The sequence below is a fragment of the Budorcas taxicolor genome, chromosome 19 (genome assembly GCF_023091745.1).
Source record: "Budorcas taxicolor isolate Tak-1 chromosome 19, Takin1.1, whole genome shotgun sequence".
In the NCBI taxonomy this organism is placed as follows: domain Eukaryota; kingdom Metazoa; phylum Chordata; class Mammalia; order Artiodactyla; family Bovidae; genus Budorcas; species Budorcas taxicolor.
The window spans coordinates 40,760,694-40,776,445 of NC_068928.1; the positions used below are offsets into that span (position 1 = coordinate 40,760,694).

A 15,752-nucleotide genomic window follows, 5' to 3' on the forward strand; every position below is an offset into this window, starting at 1 on the left:
CCTACTACAACTTCCTTTTACCTTTTTATAGGAGAGGCATATGCCAAAGGACATATTTTCTCCCAACCTAGACACATCCCAAAGAGCAAGCTAGTGGGATGCCTAAATAAAGGATTTTTTTTTTTAAGCAAGAAATTTGCAGAAATCGCATGTTCTCTTTCACATGAGATATAGAAAGGGAGCAGCAGTCCAAAGCAGACTCAGCTTGAAGAGAGGGGCCAGCATCCAGCCATCTGTTTCATTTCTTGAGAGAAAGGAAACTCGTTAAGTTAAAATGTCAGGGGTCCCAGTTCCATACGGAGATTTTTTCCAAGAATTCCATTCATCTATGTTACCAGCACTTTGTCCGAGCTTGTCTTTTTTGAATCGTTAGTACTTATTGTATACTTAACGATGTTCCAGACAGTGGGCAGGTGAACTACAGACATTATTTTTAATCTTCCGTGGCAACCTCTTAAGATGGTAAATTTTACCCCATTTTATAGATGAGCAGTCTGAGGGTGAGGATGTCAAGTGGCTTATTTAAGGCCACACAGCCAGGAGATGACCAAGACAGGATCTGGGGCTGCAGATAGACAGACAACACAACCCTGCCTCTAACAGTAAAAACAAAAAGGACAGAGGGTCACTCTGACCCCCAAGTTGTGAAACTAGGTTTCTGCCCTGCCCACCAACCAGGAGTTTTAGGTCTTTCCCTTTTCAAAATTGAACTTCATTTCTCAGTGTTTAGCATGAGACCTAGCGATTTTCTCTTTCAGGTTTGCAAGAAACGGCATCACACATGAAATCCTGCAAACCTATATAGGCAAATGTGTTTTTCCTTACACTTTTTGAAATGTAACCACATCTCCAGAGATCTTATGAAGTACTAACTAGTTAAGTGACAGCCCCGCAAGACAGAGTGATTCCTTTTTTTGGCCCTGGAAATGAAAGCAAATACTACTTGCTTACAGAGTCAGAAGGAATGTGCCAAATTCTGAGCTATAACTTCGTGATATCACATACAATGGAAATATGATTAACTTGAATTTTTGAACTTGGAAACGATTTTGTGCTGAAATGTATACTTTCTAAACCTCATGCCTATATGTAAAATTTAAATAATTTGGTTCAATGTGTAACACTGTTTGCACATATACCTTTGTGTTTTTATACATTTTATATATTATCCTAGGCTGAAAGCTTCTCAGGTGAGGACTATATCTAATTCATTTTGTATCCTGACTCTTAGCCTAGTGTTTGCTAAACTTCATTCTTGCATACTTGGAGTTATTGCACTTGAAAGAACTTAATCCTTAATATATTTGAATCTGTCATTTAAAATTTATTTCACTTGAAAAAGACTTTGCTTTAATTTACTGGTATGCTTTGAACAAGATTTATTCTGAATCCGATGGTGAATGGGGAGCAACTTCAGAAGTGGAAAAGAGAAATATTTCTTCTTCAGTGGATTTTTTTTTGTAGGGGGAGGAGAGGCTACGGTAAATAATTAGGCCTCTATTTTAGAGAATTTTTGTTTTCTTTGGCCACACAGCATAGCATGTGGGGTCAGGGTTTCTTGACCAGAGATCAACATCCCCTGCACTGGCAGTGCAGAGTCTCAACCACTCCCTCAATTCCCATCAGGGAATTTCATATTTTAGAGTGTTTAGCAGTGCAGGTAACTTTTCTGACAGCTGTAAAAATATAGGAAGGTGGAGATGTATAAAATGGGGTTGTTGGCAAAATGAGGCACAGGGGAAAATGACTACAACCAGGGTGAACTGTTCAAAAGAATCATATCTCCATTTTTTGGTAGAGTTTAGGGAATATTCAAAATAAGATTATTGACATGGCATTTGTAAATCTTTAGATTTTATTAAGTAGAATGTGTGCTCATCTTATGTCAGATTGGTTAGTTTCCTAGTCTTTGACTGCAGAATTTCCTCCTGAGTTCTTTCTCTGAAAGACAGACCTTTCACTTTATGCAATTCACTGATCACTTGGTCCATAACAGCTTTTCTTTTTTTTTGGTCCGTAACACCTTTTCTTTTTGCTTTGAATAACATTTTATCCTATCAGTAAGTGAAAGAATATTGAATTACTGATATAGAATGCTTTGCTTTTGAGATGAGGATGAACAAGGATCCTAGTGGTCATGATTGAGGTTGATTTCTGGACTTCAGAGCTCAGTGATTCTCAAAAGCAGGGGAGGATTGTACGTGGTAAGAAAGAGAAGTAGGAAGATAAAATAATACCCTGGTAAGGTGAAGAGGAACTAAAAAGCCTCTTGATGAAAGTGAAAGAGGAGAGTGAAAAAGTTGGCTTAAAGCTCAACATTCAGAAAATCAAGATCATGGCATCTGGTCCCATCACTTCATGGGAAATAGATGGGGAAGCAGTGGAAGCAGTGTCAGACTTTATTTTTTGGGCTCCAGAATCACTGCAGATGGTGATTGCAGCCATGAAATTCAAAGACGCTTACTCCTTGAAAGAAAAGTTATGACCAACCTAGATAGCATATTTAAAAGCAGAAACATTACTTTGCCAACAAAGGTCCATCTTGTCAAGGCTATGGTTTTTCCAGTGGTCATGTATGGATGTGAAAGTTGGACTGTGAAGAAAGTTGGACTGCGTGCCGAAGAATTGATGCTTTTGAACTGTGGTGTTGGAGAAGACTCTTGAGAGTCCCTTGGACTGCAAGGAGATCCAACCAGTCCATTCTAAAGGAGATCAGCCCTGGGATTTCTTTGGAAAGAATGATGCTAGAGCTGAAGTTCCAGTACTTTGGCCACCTCATGTGAAGAGTTAACTCATTGGAAAAGACTCTGATGCTGGGAGGGACTGGGGGCAGGAGGAGAAGGGGACGACCGAGGATGAGATGGCTGGATGGCATCACGGACTCAATGGACGTGAGTCTGAGTGAACTCCGGGAGTTGGTAATGGACAGGGAGGCCTGGCATGCTGCGATTCACGGGGTCACGGAGAGTTGGACACGACTGAGTGACTGAACTGAACTAAACTGAACTGAAGGTGAATTTTGAAAGTGAGTCTAGGAGAGAAAAGGGAAATTAAAAAAATAGAGATCACTGAAAGAGAAAGTTGCTCGGGCATGTCCAATGCCTTGTGACCCCATGGACTATACTGTCCATGGAATTCTCTTGGCCAGAATACTGGGGTGGGTAGCAGTTCCCTTCTCCAGGGGATCTTCCCAACCCAGGGATAGAACCCAGGTCTCCCACGTTGCAGGCGGATTCTTCACCTTCTGAGCCATGAGGGGAACCCAGGAGTCCTGGAGCGGGAAGCCTGTCCCTTCTTCAGGGGATCTTCCCGATCCAGGAATTGATCCAAGGTCTCCTGCGTTGCAGGCAGATTCTTTACCAGCTGAGATACCAGGGAAGCCCAATGCCTTAAGTTGGAATTGTTGTTTGAGGGTGTAATCAGGTACCTGAGATCACTACCAAGTGAGTGAGAGTGAGAGCAGAGGGTATCCTCAGGTAAAGTTTTGATTTTATATCATTTCATTTTTTTCTTTTTATATGTTGTAACAACTCTGTGTGGAAATAATTCCCAAAGCCCAGGAAAAAAAATGTTCTCTCCACCCTAACTTCACCTCTAGGGATTCTCTCTGCATTGGATAGCTCCATGTCTGCACTGACAATCTCATATAAAGTCACAAAACACATTGATGATAATTCTAATGTATGATAAAAAAAAAAACAAAACAAAACCTGTATTTACTGACTACGAACCTGCTCTGGATCTGTATGCCTGTCAGAAATTGGATTGTCCTGTTCTGGTTCTTAGCTCCTGTAAGAAGTACATAGGTAGATACAGAGGTTAATGCTTAACTTTCACACAGTTGATACTGATAGAACTGGAGATAGAACCATCTGGTTCCATGAGTATACATGGTCTCATCTACTTTCTTTGAAAGATTACTTGTAAGAAACTAGAGTTAGACCAAAAGGCAAGGGTTGATCTTCATTTTTTATGACAGGAAATTGAGTCAAAAATAATGGTCCCACCTCTTTTTAAATAAAGCATCATTATTGTCATATGACAATGGTCGTGTGTAGTGAATTTCAAAAGCATCTCCTGTAAGCTTTTTATTAGTTAGACTCACAATGTCAGATATTTGTATGTTAAAGCTTCAGACTCTTCCAGAACGTGTCTCAGGACGTGAAAAAGAATTCACTTCTAAATATTCTTGACATCTTTAAAATCAGTTTACTAACTAAAGTGACTTGGAAGGAAATTAAGAAATGAGAAAGAAACCTCTTTACTACTTTGAAAAGTAATAGATTGAGAAGGGATGAGAATAATATCTTTTCTGACAAAGGCTGTGCTGAATCAAATCTTGTGTGTGATGTAAGCTGGACATTTGTGATAATTGGATGTTGTAAGTGTCTGGCTAGTGAAAAGTGACAATTAGTAAATGACAAAACAACTAAGGATAGGTGTTGATTTCAAGTGTGACTCGGTAAGTGTTTGTCAATGTAATTAGTTGCTGAAAAAGACATGATGACTTTAGACAAACAGCTCTGAGTTCAAACTTGCTCTGTTACTTGGTAACTGTGACTTTGGGAAAGTACTTTTTTGTGTCTTCATATATAATTCTCATTTGTCCTTATGTGTAAAGTGGGAATAATATGGTAGGTCAAACCAGGTAAAATTGCTATTTCTGAAGGTCAAAGATGATCATCTGTTGGCAAGTTCATATGATTCAATCCAAGTCCCTCTACCTCACAGGTAGAAGACTTTCATTGTAAAGATTAAATGGGAAAGGCATATAAAATGCTGGCACACTGTTTAACTCATAGGAAGTGCTCAGTAAATGTTAGATATTACTATCTTAAGTGAATCACATTATTATTTTCAATATAATAATCACTCAAAATCCTATTTATTTATAAACGTGAATATTAAAATTTAAATTTGAGCCATCCATTTCCTAGAATACAGTGATAGAGGGCAAATTAATTTTTTCCTGGAAACATTTGCAAGGCAGTTTTTACTCACAAAAATGCAAATTTAGTGAGATGTAGAATTTAGAAGTCTCACTAGAACACAGTATGTGACCTTTCGTATCTGGTTTCTTTCACTTAGTATCGTGTTTTTAAGATTCATCCCTGTTGTAGCCTGTGTCAGCACTTCATTCCTTTTTATTGCAGGATACTGTTCTGTTGTGGGGCTTCCTCAGAGGCTCAGTGGTAAAGTACCCTTCTGCCAATGCAAGAGACACAGGAATCAGAGGATTTGATCCCTGGATCGGGAAGATCCCCTGAAGGAAGGCATGGCAACTCACTTCAGTAATTTTGCCTGGAGAATCCCGTAGACAGAGGAGCCTGGCGGGCTACAATCCTGACTCACAACGAGTCAGACATGCCTGACGTGGCTGAGCACGCAGCACTATTCTGTTGCTGAGGTCTACCACATTTTGTGTATCTGTTCATCAGGTGATGGGCGGCGTTTGAGTTGTTTCCATTTTGGGGCTGTTAAAAATAATGCTGCTATGAACATTTGTATACAAAAGAACACATTGTATGATTCCGTTTATATGAAATGTCCAGATTAGGCAAATCCATAGACGGAGGAAGTGGATTAGTGGTTTTCAGAGGTTGAGGGGAAGAGGTTTGGAGGGACTGCCAAAGGAGCTTCTTTTTGGAGTGATGAAAATGCTGTAAGATTAGATAGCGGTGATAGCTGCACAACTCTGTGAACATGCTAGAGACAGCTGAATTGCATACTTTATTATAAAAAATTGTGAGAAACATTTCATAATATACAATGACCACATAGAGAAAGAGAGCACCCGATGATGATTTATGCAGTTTATTATCATAAGGAGAAGCATTCTGCCTTGAGAAAGGTTTTGCTAATTTTGTTTTCAGTCTATTCCCTTTTCAAGCATAATGTGCTTCATTCTTATTCTGCTCAGCGTGTATGATCGGAATTTGACTCTCAAATTATTCAGAGCTGAGCTGAGTTTTAAAGACAGCCAAGACAATAAGGGGGGAAGCAAATATAATTTAAAGCTAGCAGAATTATACTGATATTAAAAATTCAGTGAAATTAATCAAGAAATTGACTCAAGAATCCAGGAAACCCTGAAAGGAGATTTTTGCAATTCAGAAATGGGAGGCGTTAGAGAGGTTCATTTGTAGTTTGCATACCCTCCTCTGCGTTGTAAGGTTTAGTAATGATATTAGCTTGTGATTAATGCATTTTGTGTTAAAGGCGGCAGTAATGATATTTTAAATATCCCAGTGATCATTGGATTTCATTTTTGCTCACAGCTTCTCTGAGTAAAACATTTATATTCAATTACAGAGACTAGTAAATGGACTCCCTTCTCCCCCGTTAATCACCAAGAAACATTAACAGTGCTTTCTGATGCCAGTTTCTTGAAGGGAGTGAAAGTTATAGCTACATTTCTTTCGAAACCTCAGCAGCATCACTTTCTGCCAGCCCTTCATATATTTTCTTCCACTTCTTTGACTTCAGATGACACAACCTTGCCATCCACTACTTCTTGTACGACTGTCTTAATCTTCCTGGTTTTCTTTATATCTGAATTGAGATTTAAATATAAAATGTTAATTCAAACCCAAGACGCTACTATTTTAGAATACTCAGCTTTAAATTACTATTTTGTATGTATTTCCTTCTTTTAGAAAGGAGTTGAACCCATTCTCTTTCTGAAATGATCTTAAGTCCATTTTCTAAATAAATGAGAAAAATTTTCTACTGTCCCCACTCCCCACAAAAGAAATATGTCATATTGAAATATGATGTGCCCCGAATTCAGAATCTGTAAGATGATATCTGTCTACTTAAGAGCCGACTTTCCTTTACTCTTCACCAGTGGCAGATAAGTGGTAAACTACTGAGTGAAAATTCAGTCTTATAGGAAATGTGTAAGAATTTAGAAAAAAAAAAAAAAGAATTTAGAATACTTACCTCTGTCATCCAGAGTGCTTAACTGATATTCTCTAGTTTTGTTTTTCGTTTTTTTAAGAAAAAGAAAAAAAAAAAGAAAAACAGAAAAATGTGTTATTACCATTTTGCAAATGAAATGCTCTCCTGCCTGTTCTGCTTACAAATAAAGTCTGAGTGATGTGTGTTTTACTATTGTTTGTCTTTCCCCCTCTTTGCAGTGCTTGCTCCTTCAAGCTGGAGTGTCTCACTTTTTAACTTGAAAAATCCATAGCTTCAGAAATGACTGGTTTAACATTCACTAGGGATCTTTAATTACTAGAAGTTTCTGTAATTAAAATAACAAAATTATGAAGGCGGTTTACATCTTGTGTTCTTTTGTTGCCTTTCGTGGGGGTGGTATTTGAAGACAGTTTCTGCTACTGCACTGATGATTCTCAGACTGGTTCCCACAGACATCTGTGGCCTGTTTTTCAATTCATGATCTTGCAGTGAGAACTCTAAAAACTTATAGTGCTTTCACTTGGAACTCTGCTCAATGTTATGTGGCAGCCTGGATGGGAGGGCAGTTTGGGGGAGAATGGATACATGTATATATATGGCTGAGTCCCTTCGCTGTTCACCTGAAGCAATGACAACATTGTTAATTAGCTATACGCCAATAAAAAATAAAAAGTTTAATAAAAAATTATAGTGCTTTCAATTATGTATCAATCATAACAATTAACACAAGCATATCTGTATCGGATATGCTTAACCATCTTCTATCAGTCCTACAGCATGACCTGAAGCACAAAGGATTAGTATTTTTTTGGGGGGTGTGCATACTGGTTGGTAAATTTTTGTTTTGTTGGTGTTGTTGGTGGGGGTGTGTGTAGTTGTTTTTCAGCTAGGGATTACATTGGTGCTAGGGAAAGAGTTACAGAGTTTAAGGTATGGACATTAAAATAGAATAGCAGATAGACATCGACATCTATCCTTTGATTCTAAGAGCCTTACTTGACACCTTCTCCTTCCAGAAGACGGCGGTAGGTAGCAATTTCCTGCTCAAGCCGGATCTTTATGTCAAGGAGGATATTATATTCATGGATCTGGCGTTCTGTGTCCATCCGAACCTGCACCAGTTGGCCCTCGAGGGAGTTTAGCTGTGCCTGGATTGTGGCCAAGTGGCTGCTATAACGAGCATTGGTCTCCTGTAGTGTATGCTCCAAAGCTTCTTTCTATGAGCACAAGAAAAAGTAGATGCTTCTTATTTGAGGATCCGATTTAAGAGGTGCCTCGATGGTAATTTCTCTTGAGAAGAATTCTTTTATCTAGTCATTGTGGGAATCATGCATATTTCTAGCTTTATCTCTCACTTTTTCCAACTAGACAGCCTCAGCTGATCAACAGGGATTACTGGCTCTTCAGGTTTTTGTTTGTTTATTTGAGTTTGCACTCTGTGGTATATGTATTTTTGTTCTCTGTATTTGCTTCTCTTCACTGTGAGTTGTAGTGCCTTTCCATTAGGAGGATTGGACTTGCTAAACCTGTTGATGGTAGGCTTGGTTATGTGAGTTTCTTTGGCTAATGAAATGCAAGTGAAACTGACCAATGCATTTTATGAGGAGACAGCTTTAAGAGCTATCACATAGTCTAGCTATTGCCCCTTTCTTTCTGGCACAACACTGGCATGTCCACTTACCCTGGAGTGGAAAAGTCATGGAGCAGAGCTGAAGCCAGCCCATGATGGATGTAGTGCTATTGTCACAGGGAAGAACAAAATCTGACTACATGTTGGATCTGTTTCTTTTACTTTAACCTTTGCTTCCTGTTGCTTTTGTTCACTGTCTTATCCATAATGGCCTGCCTCAGGGAACCAGGCCTGTCTGCCTGAATGTTAAACCAAAGTGCCTTTGCTTAAGGAAACATCCTTATCCTGTCCACCTGTGGTGGTTTAGACACTAAGTAGTGTCCGACTCTTGCAACCCTATGGACTCTAGCCTGCCAGGCTCCTCTGTTCATGGGATTCTCCAGGCAAGAATACTGGAGTGGGTTGCCATTTCCTTCTCCAATGCATGCATGCATGCTAAGTCGCTTCAGGGATCAAACCCGGGTCTCCTGCATTACAGGAAGATTCTTTACTGATTTCCCTGGTGGCTCAGATGGTAAAGAGTATGCCTGCAATGCGGGAGACCTGGGTTCAATCCCTGGGTCAGGAAGATCCCCTGGAGAAGGAAATGGCAACCCACTCCAGTGTTCTTGCCTGGAGAATCCCATGGACAGAGGAGCCTAGCAGGCTACAGTCTATGGGGTCGCAAAGAGTTGGACATGACTGAGCAACTTTGCTTTCACTTCTTTACTGACTTAACTACAAGGGAAGCCCTGTCCACCCATACGTAAATGACTACAAGAAAGAAGAAATTAACAGCCTTCCCGAGGCTAAACATTCCAGGAGATATTTGTAAGACTTACGACCTTTTTACTTTGTTTCCTCACCTCCTCCCCATCTCTGTTCTATGAAAGAAACTGGCATCCAGACCCCCGATGAGATGGTTATTTTGAGACATTAGTCTGCCATCTTCTCAGTCTGCCAGCTTTCCAAATAAAGTCTTCATTCCTTGTCTCAACACCTGGACTCTGATTTATTGACTTGTTGTGTGGTGAGTAGAGTGAGCTTGGACTGAGTAACAGTTATTGTAAGCCATTGTGATTTGAAGGTTGTTACCACAGCATAATTCATCATGAGCTGACTGATATGCTTAGCCTGGAATGTCTTGTCCCCTCTTCTCCAGTTAAAAATTGCACCTTACTCTTTCCAGCCTACTGTAAAGGCCACTCTTCCTGTGACATCCTCCAGCTCTACTTTGACCTCTGCATTCTTGCAGTGTCTTGTCCTTTCCTTTGGCTTCTTTCTGTCTTTTCATCAGTTGTTTGATGTGTTTTCCTGACTGTTCTGCAAAGGGAGGGATTATTTCTTATAGGTACTTGCATTTCCAGAGTTCCTGATACAGGCGCTTAGTAAACACACACCCCGTGAGAGTGGAAAGTCAGATGTGCTTTACCATGCTGAGAAGAGACTGGAGCTCTATTTCCAGGACCTGGTGGGTGTGTCTCTGCTCTTTTATTTGGTCCTTGTTTCCTTTTAACTCTTCAGTGCTCACTGTGACTTGCTTTTGCAGATCATTAATCTAAAGTTCCAAAATGAAAAGAAAAAAAAAAAGGAATGAAAGAAAGAAAATAAGGAATAAAGGGAGAAAGAATGGAGGGAGGGGTGGAGGGAGAGAGGAAGGAAGGAAGGAAATGAGTTATCTGTTTTTGGAAGACAGCTTCCTCACATTGGCTTACCCATTAGAATTATGCTATTACCTGTATCTCAAACTGTTCTTTGGCTTTCTGAAGGTTCTCTTGGGCCATGGCATCATATTTCTGCCTCATTTCATTCATGATGGCACCGAGGTTCAGGCTTGGAGCAGCATCCACCTCTACATTTACATTATTGCCCAGATGAGCACGTAGGCTCCTCACTTCCTACAGGGGTGAAAATTCCAATTGATTATAGTCTGAAGTACATTCTCAGATGAGGCTATGCAGAAAAGACATAGTAAATCTTAAGGCTTCTTTCTTTGGGGATGAGTAATAGAGAAAGAAAACAGCTTAGCTAAGGCTTATTATGGTTCAGAGACTGCTCCAGGTCATTTAAACCTGGCAGCAGCCAGATTGAAAAGATGTTAAGGCTCCTATTAATCTTGTTGTCATCTTTTTCACCACCACCACAATCACCACATCTTCCTCTTTTTCCTCCTCCTCCTCATTATTATTAGAGCCATTCTATCATTTCCAACACTGCTTCTGAATATTTTCTCACCTCCTCATGTTCTTTTTGGAGGAGATGCAGGTCTTTAGTCAGCTCTTCAATTTGAATCTCGAAGTCTGCCTTCTTTAGAGTTAAGTCATCAAAGACCATTTTCAGGTCACGAATATCAGCCACCACTGTTTGGCAAATCCCCTGCTCAGCTTCATATCTGTGAATTAAGTAGTATGGAGAGACAATTGAGTTCTTCTTAAGCCATTATAGAAGAGATGATCTTAAAATGATAATGAGGTCAATCTTTATGTGGTATAAGAAGAGATCAGTTTTAGTACATCATTTGTGTCTCTATACATTTGGAAATGTTCTGGAGAACCTTGGACTCAGATCACTTGCTTCATAGGGTAGTCTCTGGGATTTGGGGTGATTGGTAAAATAACACTCTGAAATTACTTTTAAAATTTCTTAAATTCTGGAATATATTGTTTTAAAACTTAAAAATTGCTCTAATTACTGTGTTAGCAAAGGATTCACATTATTGATATTAAATAATGGTTAGTAGAAAGACTCACAGACTTAGAGAATGAATTTATGGTTGCCAGGGGTGAAGACGGAGGGACGGAATAGTTAGGGAGTTTGGACTCGACATGCACATTGCTGTATTTAAAATGGATAACCAACAAGTCTTTTTCCTACTTGTTGGTTAGCACCGAGAATTCTGCTGAATGTTATCTGGTAGCCTGGATGGGAGGGGAGTTTGGGGGAGAATGGTTATATGTATATGTATGGCTGAATCCCTTTGCTCTCTACCTGAAACCGTCATAACATTGTTAATTGGCTATACTCCAAGATAAAATAAAAAGTTAAAAAGTTAACTAAAAATTGGTTAGATTTACTTAATGAATGAACATGACCAGTTTATTTTTATTACTTTGTAAAAAGATGCACCCAAAGTGAATTATCTTAAAAATTCATGCATTCTCTTCTATGACCTTATATATTCCCATTTTTATTAAAATAGTAAACTTTAAGAAGTGATAATGCAATGAGACTCCCAAATGCTGACTGGAATTAATGAACTTTTACTGCTTTAATTTCCAGATCTGCTTTCTCATTTCTTTCTTTTTGATCCCTTATAGCATTATAATGCTGTGCTTTTAAACCACAAAAGACTCTTCAGTGTCAATGTATTGTACAAATTCAGGATGAGGAAGCCCTAGTGTGGAAGCAGTTATGAGGAACAGCTCTGATCGCATGTAATGTGATGTGACTGCAAGAAAGTGAACACAACTTGAACTGCTTTAATCAACCTGGTTCTTTGGTTGGTCAGACCTTACTGTAAAACACTGTCAAACTGGAAGGATTAAGAGTCACCCCTGGAACTTCGGTCATTTACTTGAAGGAACATGGATGACTCAGAGAATCACTAAGCGTAGATAAATGACTCTCTAGATAACAAAAGGGTACAGGCAGAAGGGAAGTTGTAAACTGCCTTCCTATTACTCCAAAGAGCAGAATTAGTTTCAGTAGGTGGAAAGGTAGAACTAAAAAAGAATGTTCTAGCAATCAGAGCTGACCAAGGAGAACAGTAGTAATTACTAGAGGTGTTCATTTACACTCTGGGTGACCGTATCTTAGGACTACGGGAGGAGAAGTCCAGTTCTGATGCTAGATCAGAAAGCTTCTAACACCCTTTTAACTCCAAGGTTCTGATACTATTCAGTGGGAGCTCCTTTGCCAACAATGCTGTGGGAAGTCAAGTGTCATGAAGGACCACTGAAAGGCCCTTCTTTTCAGGAAGTGTCAGCATGGTATCAGAGAACCTACTTCAGCCTGAAGTCCTCGATAGCCAGTTTAGCATTATCGATTTGCAGGACACATCGAGCATTCTGCAGTTGAGCATCTTTAATCTGGAAAATACACCAGAAAGAGTGACATTTTCAACTGGACAGAAGTCTAAAATTATTGAGTTGATCCTCAGATACAGCCTCTCTTGAACTGAAGACAATGTTCATCTCAGGGATTGCCACATGAAAATAGAAAGGAGAAATATTGGGTTGGAGCTTTAATACAATAGATTCATAAAATGCAACTTGAGTCCTGAGGGTTTGGTCAGTTTCCGTATGACTCTAAAAATGAAGAGCTTAATTCAACTTGAGCCATCAGAACTTACTGAGAGCCTTGTCTTTGATGTTCCTGCTTAGAACCTTCCTGTTAGCCCCTTTCACTTGGTGAGCTCCTCTCTCCTCTCAGCCTCAACATCATTGCTTCAAGGAAGCCTTCACTGGTTTTCTCAAAACAGAGCTGGATGAACTGCCTGTGCTTTCACAGCCCTACATAGCCCTCCCTTTATCCTTCCACATGGGACAATGTTGCCTTTGTCCATATTTGTTTCCCCCAAATCACATTAGGGCTTCCTTGGTGGCTCAGATGGTAAAGAATCTGCCTGCAATGTGAGAGACCTGGGTTTGATCCCTGGGTTGGGAAGATCCCCTGGAGGAGGGCATGGCAACTGACTTCAGTGTTCTTGGCTGGAGAATCACCATGGGCAGAAGAGCCTGGTGGGCTATGGACCATGAGGTCTCAAAGAGTTGGACATGATTGAGTGACTAAGTACAGCACACAAATCACACTATGTTCACCATCATGTTCCCCAGTGCCAGCTGTTGCTGCTGCTGCTGCTGCTAACCTGCTTCAGTTGTGTCCGACTCTGTCTGACCCCATAGACGGCAGCCCACCAGTCTTCCCCGTCCCTGGGATTCTCCAGGCAAGAACACTGGAGTGGGTTGCCATTTTCTTCTCCAATGCATGAAAGTGAAAAGTGAAAGTGAAGTCGCTCAGTCGTATCCAACTCTTAGCGACCCCATGGACTGCAGCCTACCAGGCTCCTCCACCCATGGGATTTTCCAGGCAAGAGTACTGGAGTGGGGTGCCATTGTTTTCTCTGAGTGCCAGCACTTAGTGTCTATTAAACACTGGCTGAATGAATGCACATTTGCTATGTGGTGTTAACTTGTGTAGGCACTGGGGCTATTGCGATGGCAAAGTCCCTGCTCTTAAGAAGTGGTTACCTAATGGATGAACCCTCTAAGATGCATATAGATCAGAAGTCTGCTTGTAAAAGATGCTACGAAGGCATGTCTATTTCAGTAGATCTAGTCCTGGAGAGAGCAGTCTTCTTTCATATACTGGGCCCGCTCAGGTAACATTTGGCTGTGCCTATGTGTTTAGGATGGCCTGAAATAGCTTCATAAACATGAATCATGCAATGGCTAGGGGAGAATGGTTGGCTGATTTTGAAGATTTTAGTAAGAGCCTGAGAAAAATGAGCTGTTGGCAGAGGGGCAATTTAAACACCTTTGCTTTCACATCCCCACAGTTCCAGAAATCCCAAAGTAACTTCCTGTAGAATCAGAATTAAATTGCACTGATGTTTAATATAATGCAAGAAAAGAGAGACTTGCTGGCAAGTAAGTGGCCTTTGCTCTAAAGAAAGAGGAATGTTAAAATGGAAATGAAAATGAAAGGAACAATTTTCTCGATTAGATAAGAATTTTAAACCAGAGTAAGTGTTCTGTGTCACATTTGACATCTTCAGTTAGGAGCAAAGTCTTCTTTAATTCCACATTATTGATAAAATGGAGCACTCCACCTTTCTGGTATGACATGGGAGCAGGTATGATTGCACTAAATTTGAATTGGGGCAATAAAACATTTTATGACTGTTGAAGTGGTTTCTGAACTGCTTGGTGAATGAATGATGATCAGATTATTAAACATTTTAAGAGTATTTTAAAACCCGGATATCATTAAGACCTATGCCCCATCCCCATTACCACCTTGAATCATTTCATCATTGAAATTTGTGATCCAGTATTCTGACACTTGTGGAGATTCCCTGGTGGCTCAGACAGTAAAGATTCTGCCTGTAATGCAGGATACTCAGGTTCAATCCCTGGGTTGGGGAGATCCCCTGGAGGAAGGCATATTCATTTGGAGGGCAACCCACTCCAGTATTCTTGCCTTGAGAATCCTATGGGCAGAGGAGCCTTGCAGGGTACAGTCTCTGGGGTTGCAAAGACTGGGACACAACTGTGTGACTAAGCGTGCACACACACACACACACACACACGCACACACACAAAGTCATCCTATTATGTAGTCAGGTTCTCTAGCAATAAGGGTAGATGGCATATAAAATATAGCATATAAAAATATGCCATTTTTATAGATGTGGCATTTAAGCCTAATTTGCTTTACAGTGCCCGTTTGGACCACCCAACATATATGCCCTTCTTAACGTATGATACAGCTAGACAGTGGAGAAGAAAGCAGAAGTATCCTGCCTCACCTGATCTCGCAGCTCTTTGATTTGTTCCAAATATGCACTGTGGTCCCGACTGGTGCTAGGTGTGTTGGTTTCATACCAGTGCTTGATCTGCAGTTCAAGGTGGGAGTTGGACTGCTCCAGTGACCGCACTCTTTCTAGGTAGCTTGCTAGGCGGTCATTTAGGTTCTGCATGGTCATCTTTTCATTGCCAGCAAGCAGGTTTCCTCCAGCAGGGTCGCTCCCATAGTTTAGCATGTGTCTAGACGTCGAGATGCGGGTGCCGTGGCCTCCAGCCCCTCCATACACGCTGGGTGCGACCCCCCTCCTATATATGGAGCTGCTCATGCTGAGCGCAGGGCCCTGGGAGGAGGAACTCAGGCTTTGATGGAATCTTCTCTGATTGAAATTCATTGGGGGTTCTAGGAGGAAGCAGCTGTTGTAGCTTCAGGATGGATGGAGCAGAGTCCGTCTCTTGGTCACGGATGAGCTGACCTTTTATAGAACTCACAGGAGAAACGCCTCCTCTGCTGACATGTCACTTTACGATTGACACCACAATCCACCTTGCCTTGCCTCTTTTCTTTCCCCTTTGTACAGCAGTCTATTTAATACCATTCCAGAAATTACCACTAGAGGCCTTTCTCAGAAGCTTTTTTCAGGAGTGATTTCTTTTTTCAACAGAGGAAACAAAGGGAAACTGGAAAGTATTGTTTT

The 15,752-nt window shown here is 40.5% G+C and overlaps 1 protein-coding gene across 1 annotated transcript; it reads right to left on the bottom strand.

Annotated features, from left to right (window-relative positions):
• Positions 1 to 6,454: 6,454 nt before the first annotated feature.
• Positions 6,455 to 15,449, bottom strand: KRT20 (keratin 20). The gene is made up of 8 exons (XM_052658741.1): positions 15,060 to 15,449; positions 12,536 to 12,618; positions 10,766 to 10,922; positions 10,267 to 10,428; positions 9,963 to 10,088; positions 7,918 to 8,138; positions 6,943 to 6,974; positions 6,455 to 6,552 (listed from the first exon to the last, which is right to left on the bottom strand). Exons 1-8 carry the CDS (start codon positions 15,447 to 15,449, stop codon positions 6,455 to 6,457), a joined length of 1,269 nt encoding a protein of 422 aa, XP_052514701.1.
• Positions 15,450 to 15,752: the final 303 nt, after the last annotated feature.

What these genes read in the sequence shown, in the direction of transcription:
- KRT20 (XM_052658741.1), bottom strand. Translation starts at nt 15,449, where the DNA reads ATGAATTTCAATCAGAGAAGATTCCATCAAAGCCTGAGTTCCTCCTCC. An exon ending in TCCAGTCTCTTCTCAGCATG is followed by an intron (nt 8,139 to 9,962) that starts GTAAAGCACATC and finishes TTGTGCTCATAG; the next exon opens with AAAGAAGCTTTGGAGCATAC. An exon ending in AAGCACTCTGGATGACAGAG is followed by an intron (nt 6,553 to 6,942) that starts GTAAGTATTCTA and finishes ATCTCAATTCAG; the next exon opens with ATATAAAGAAAACCAGGAAG.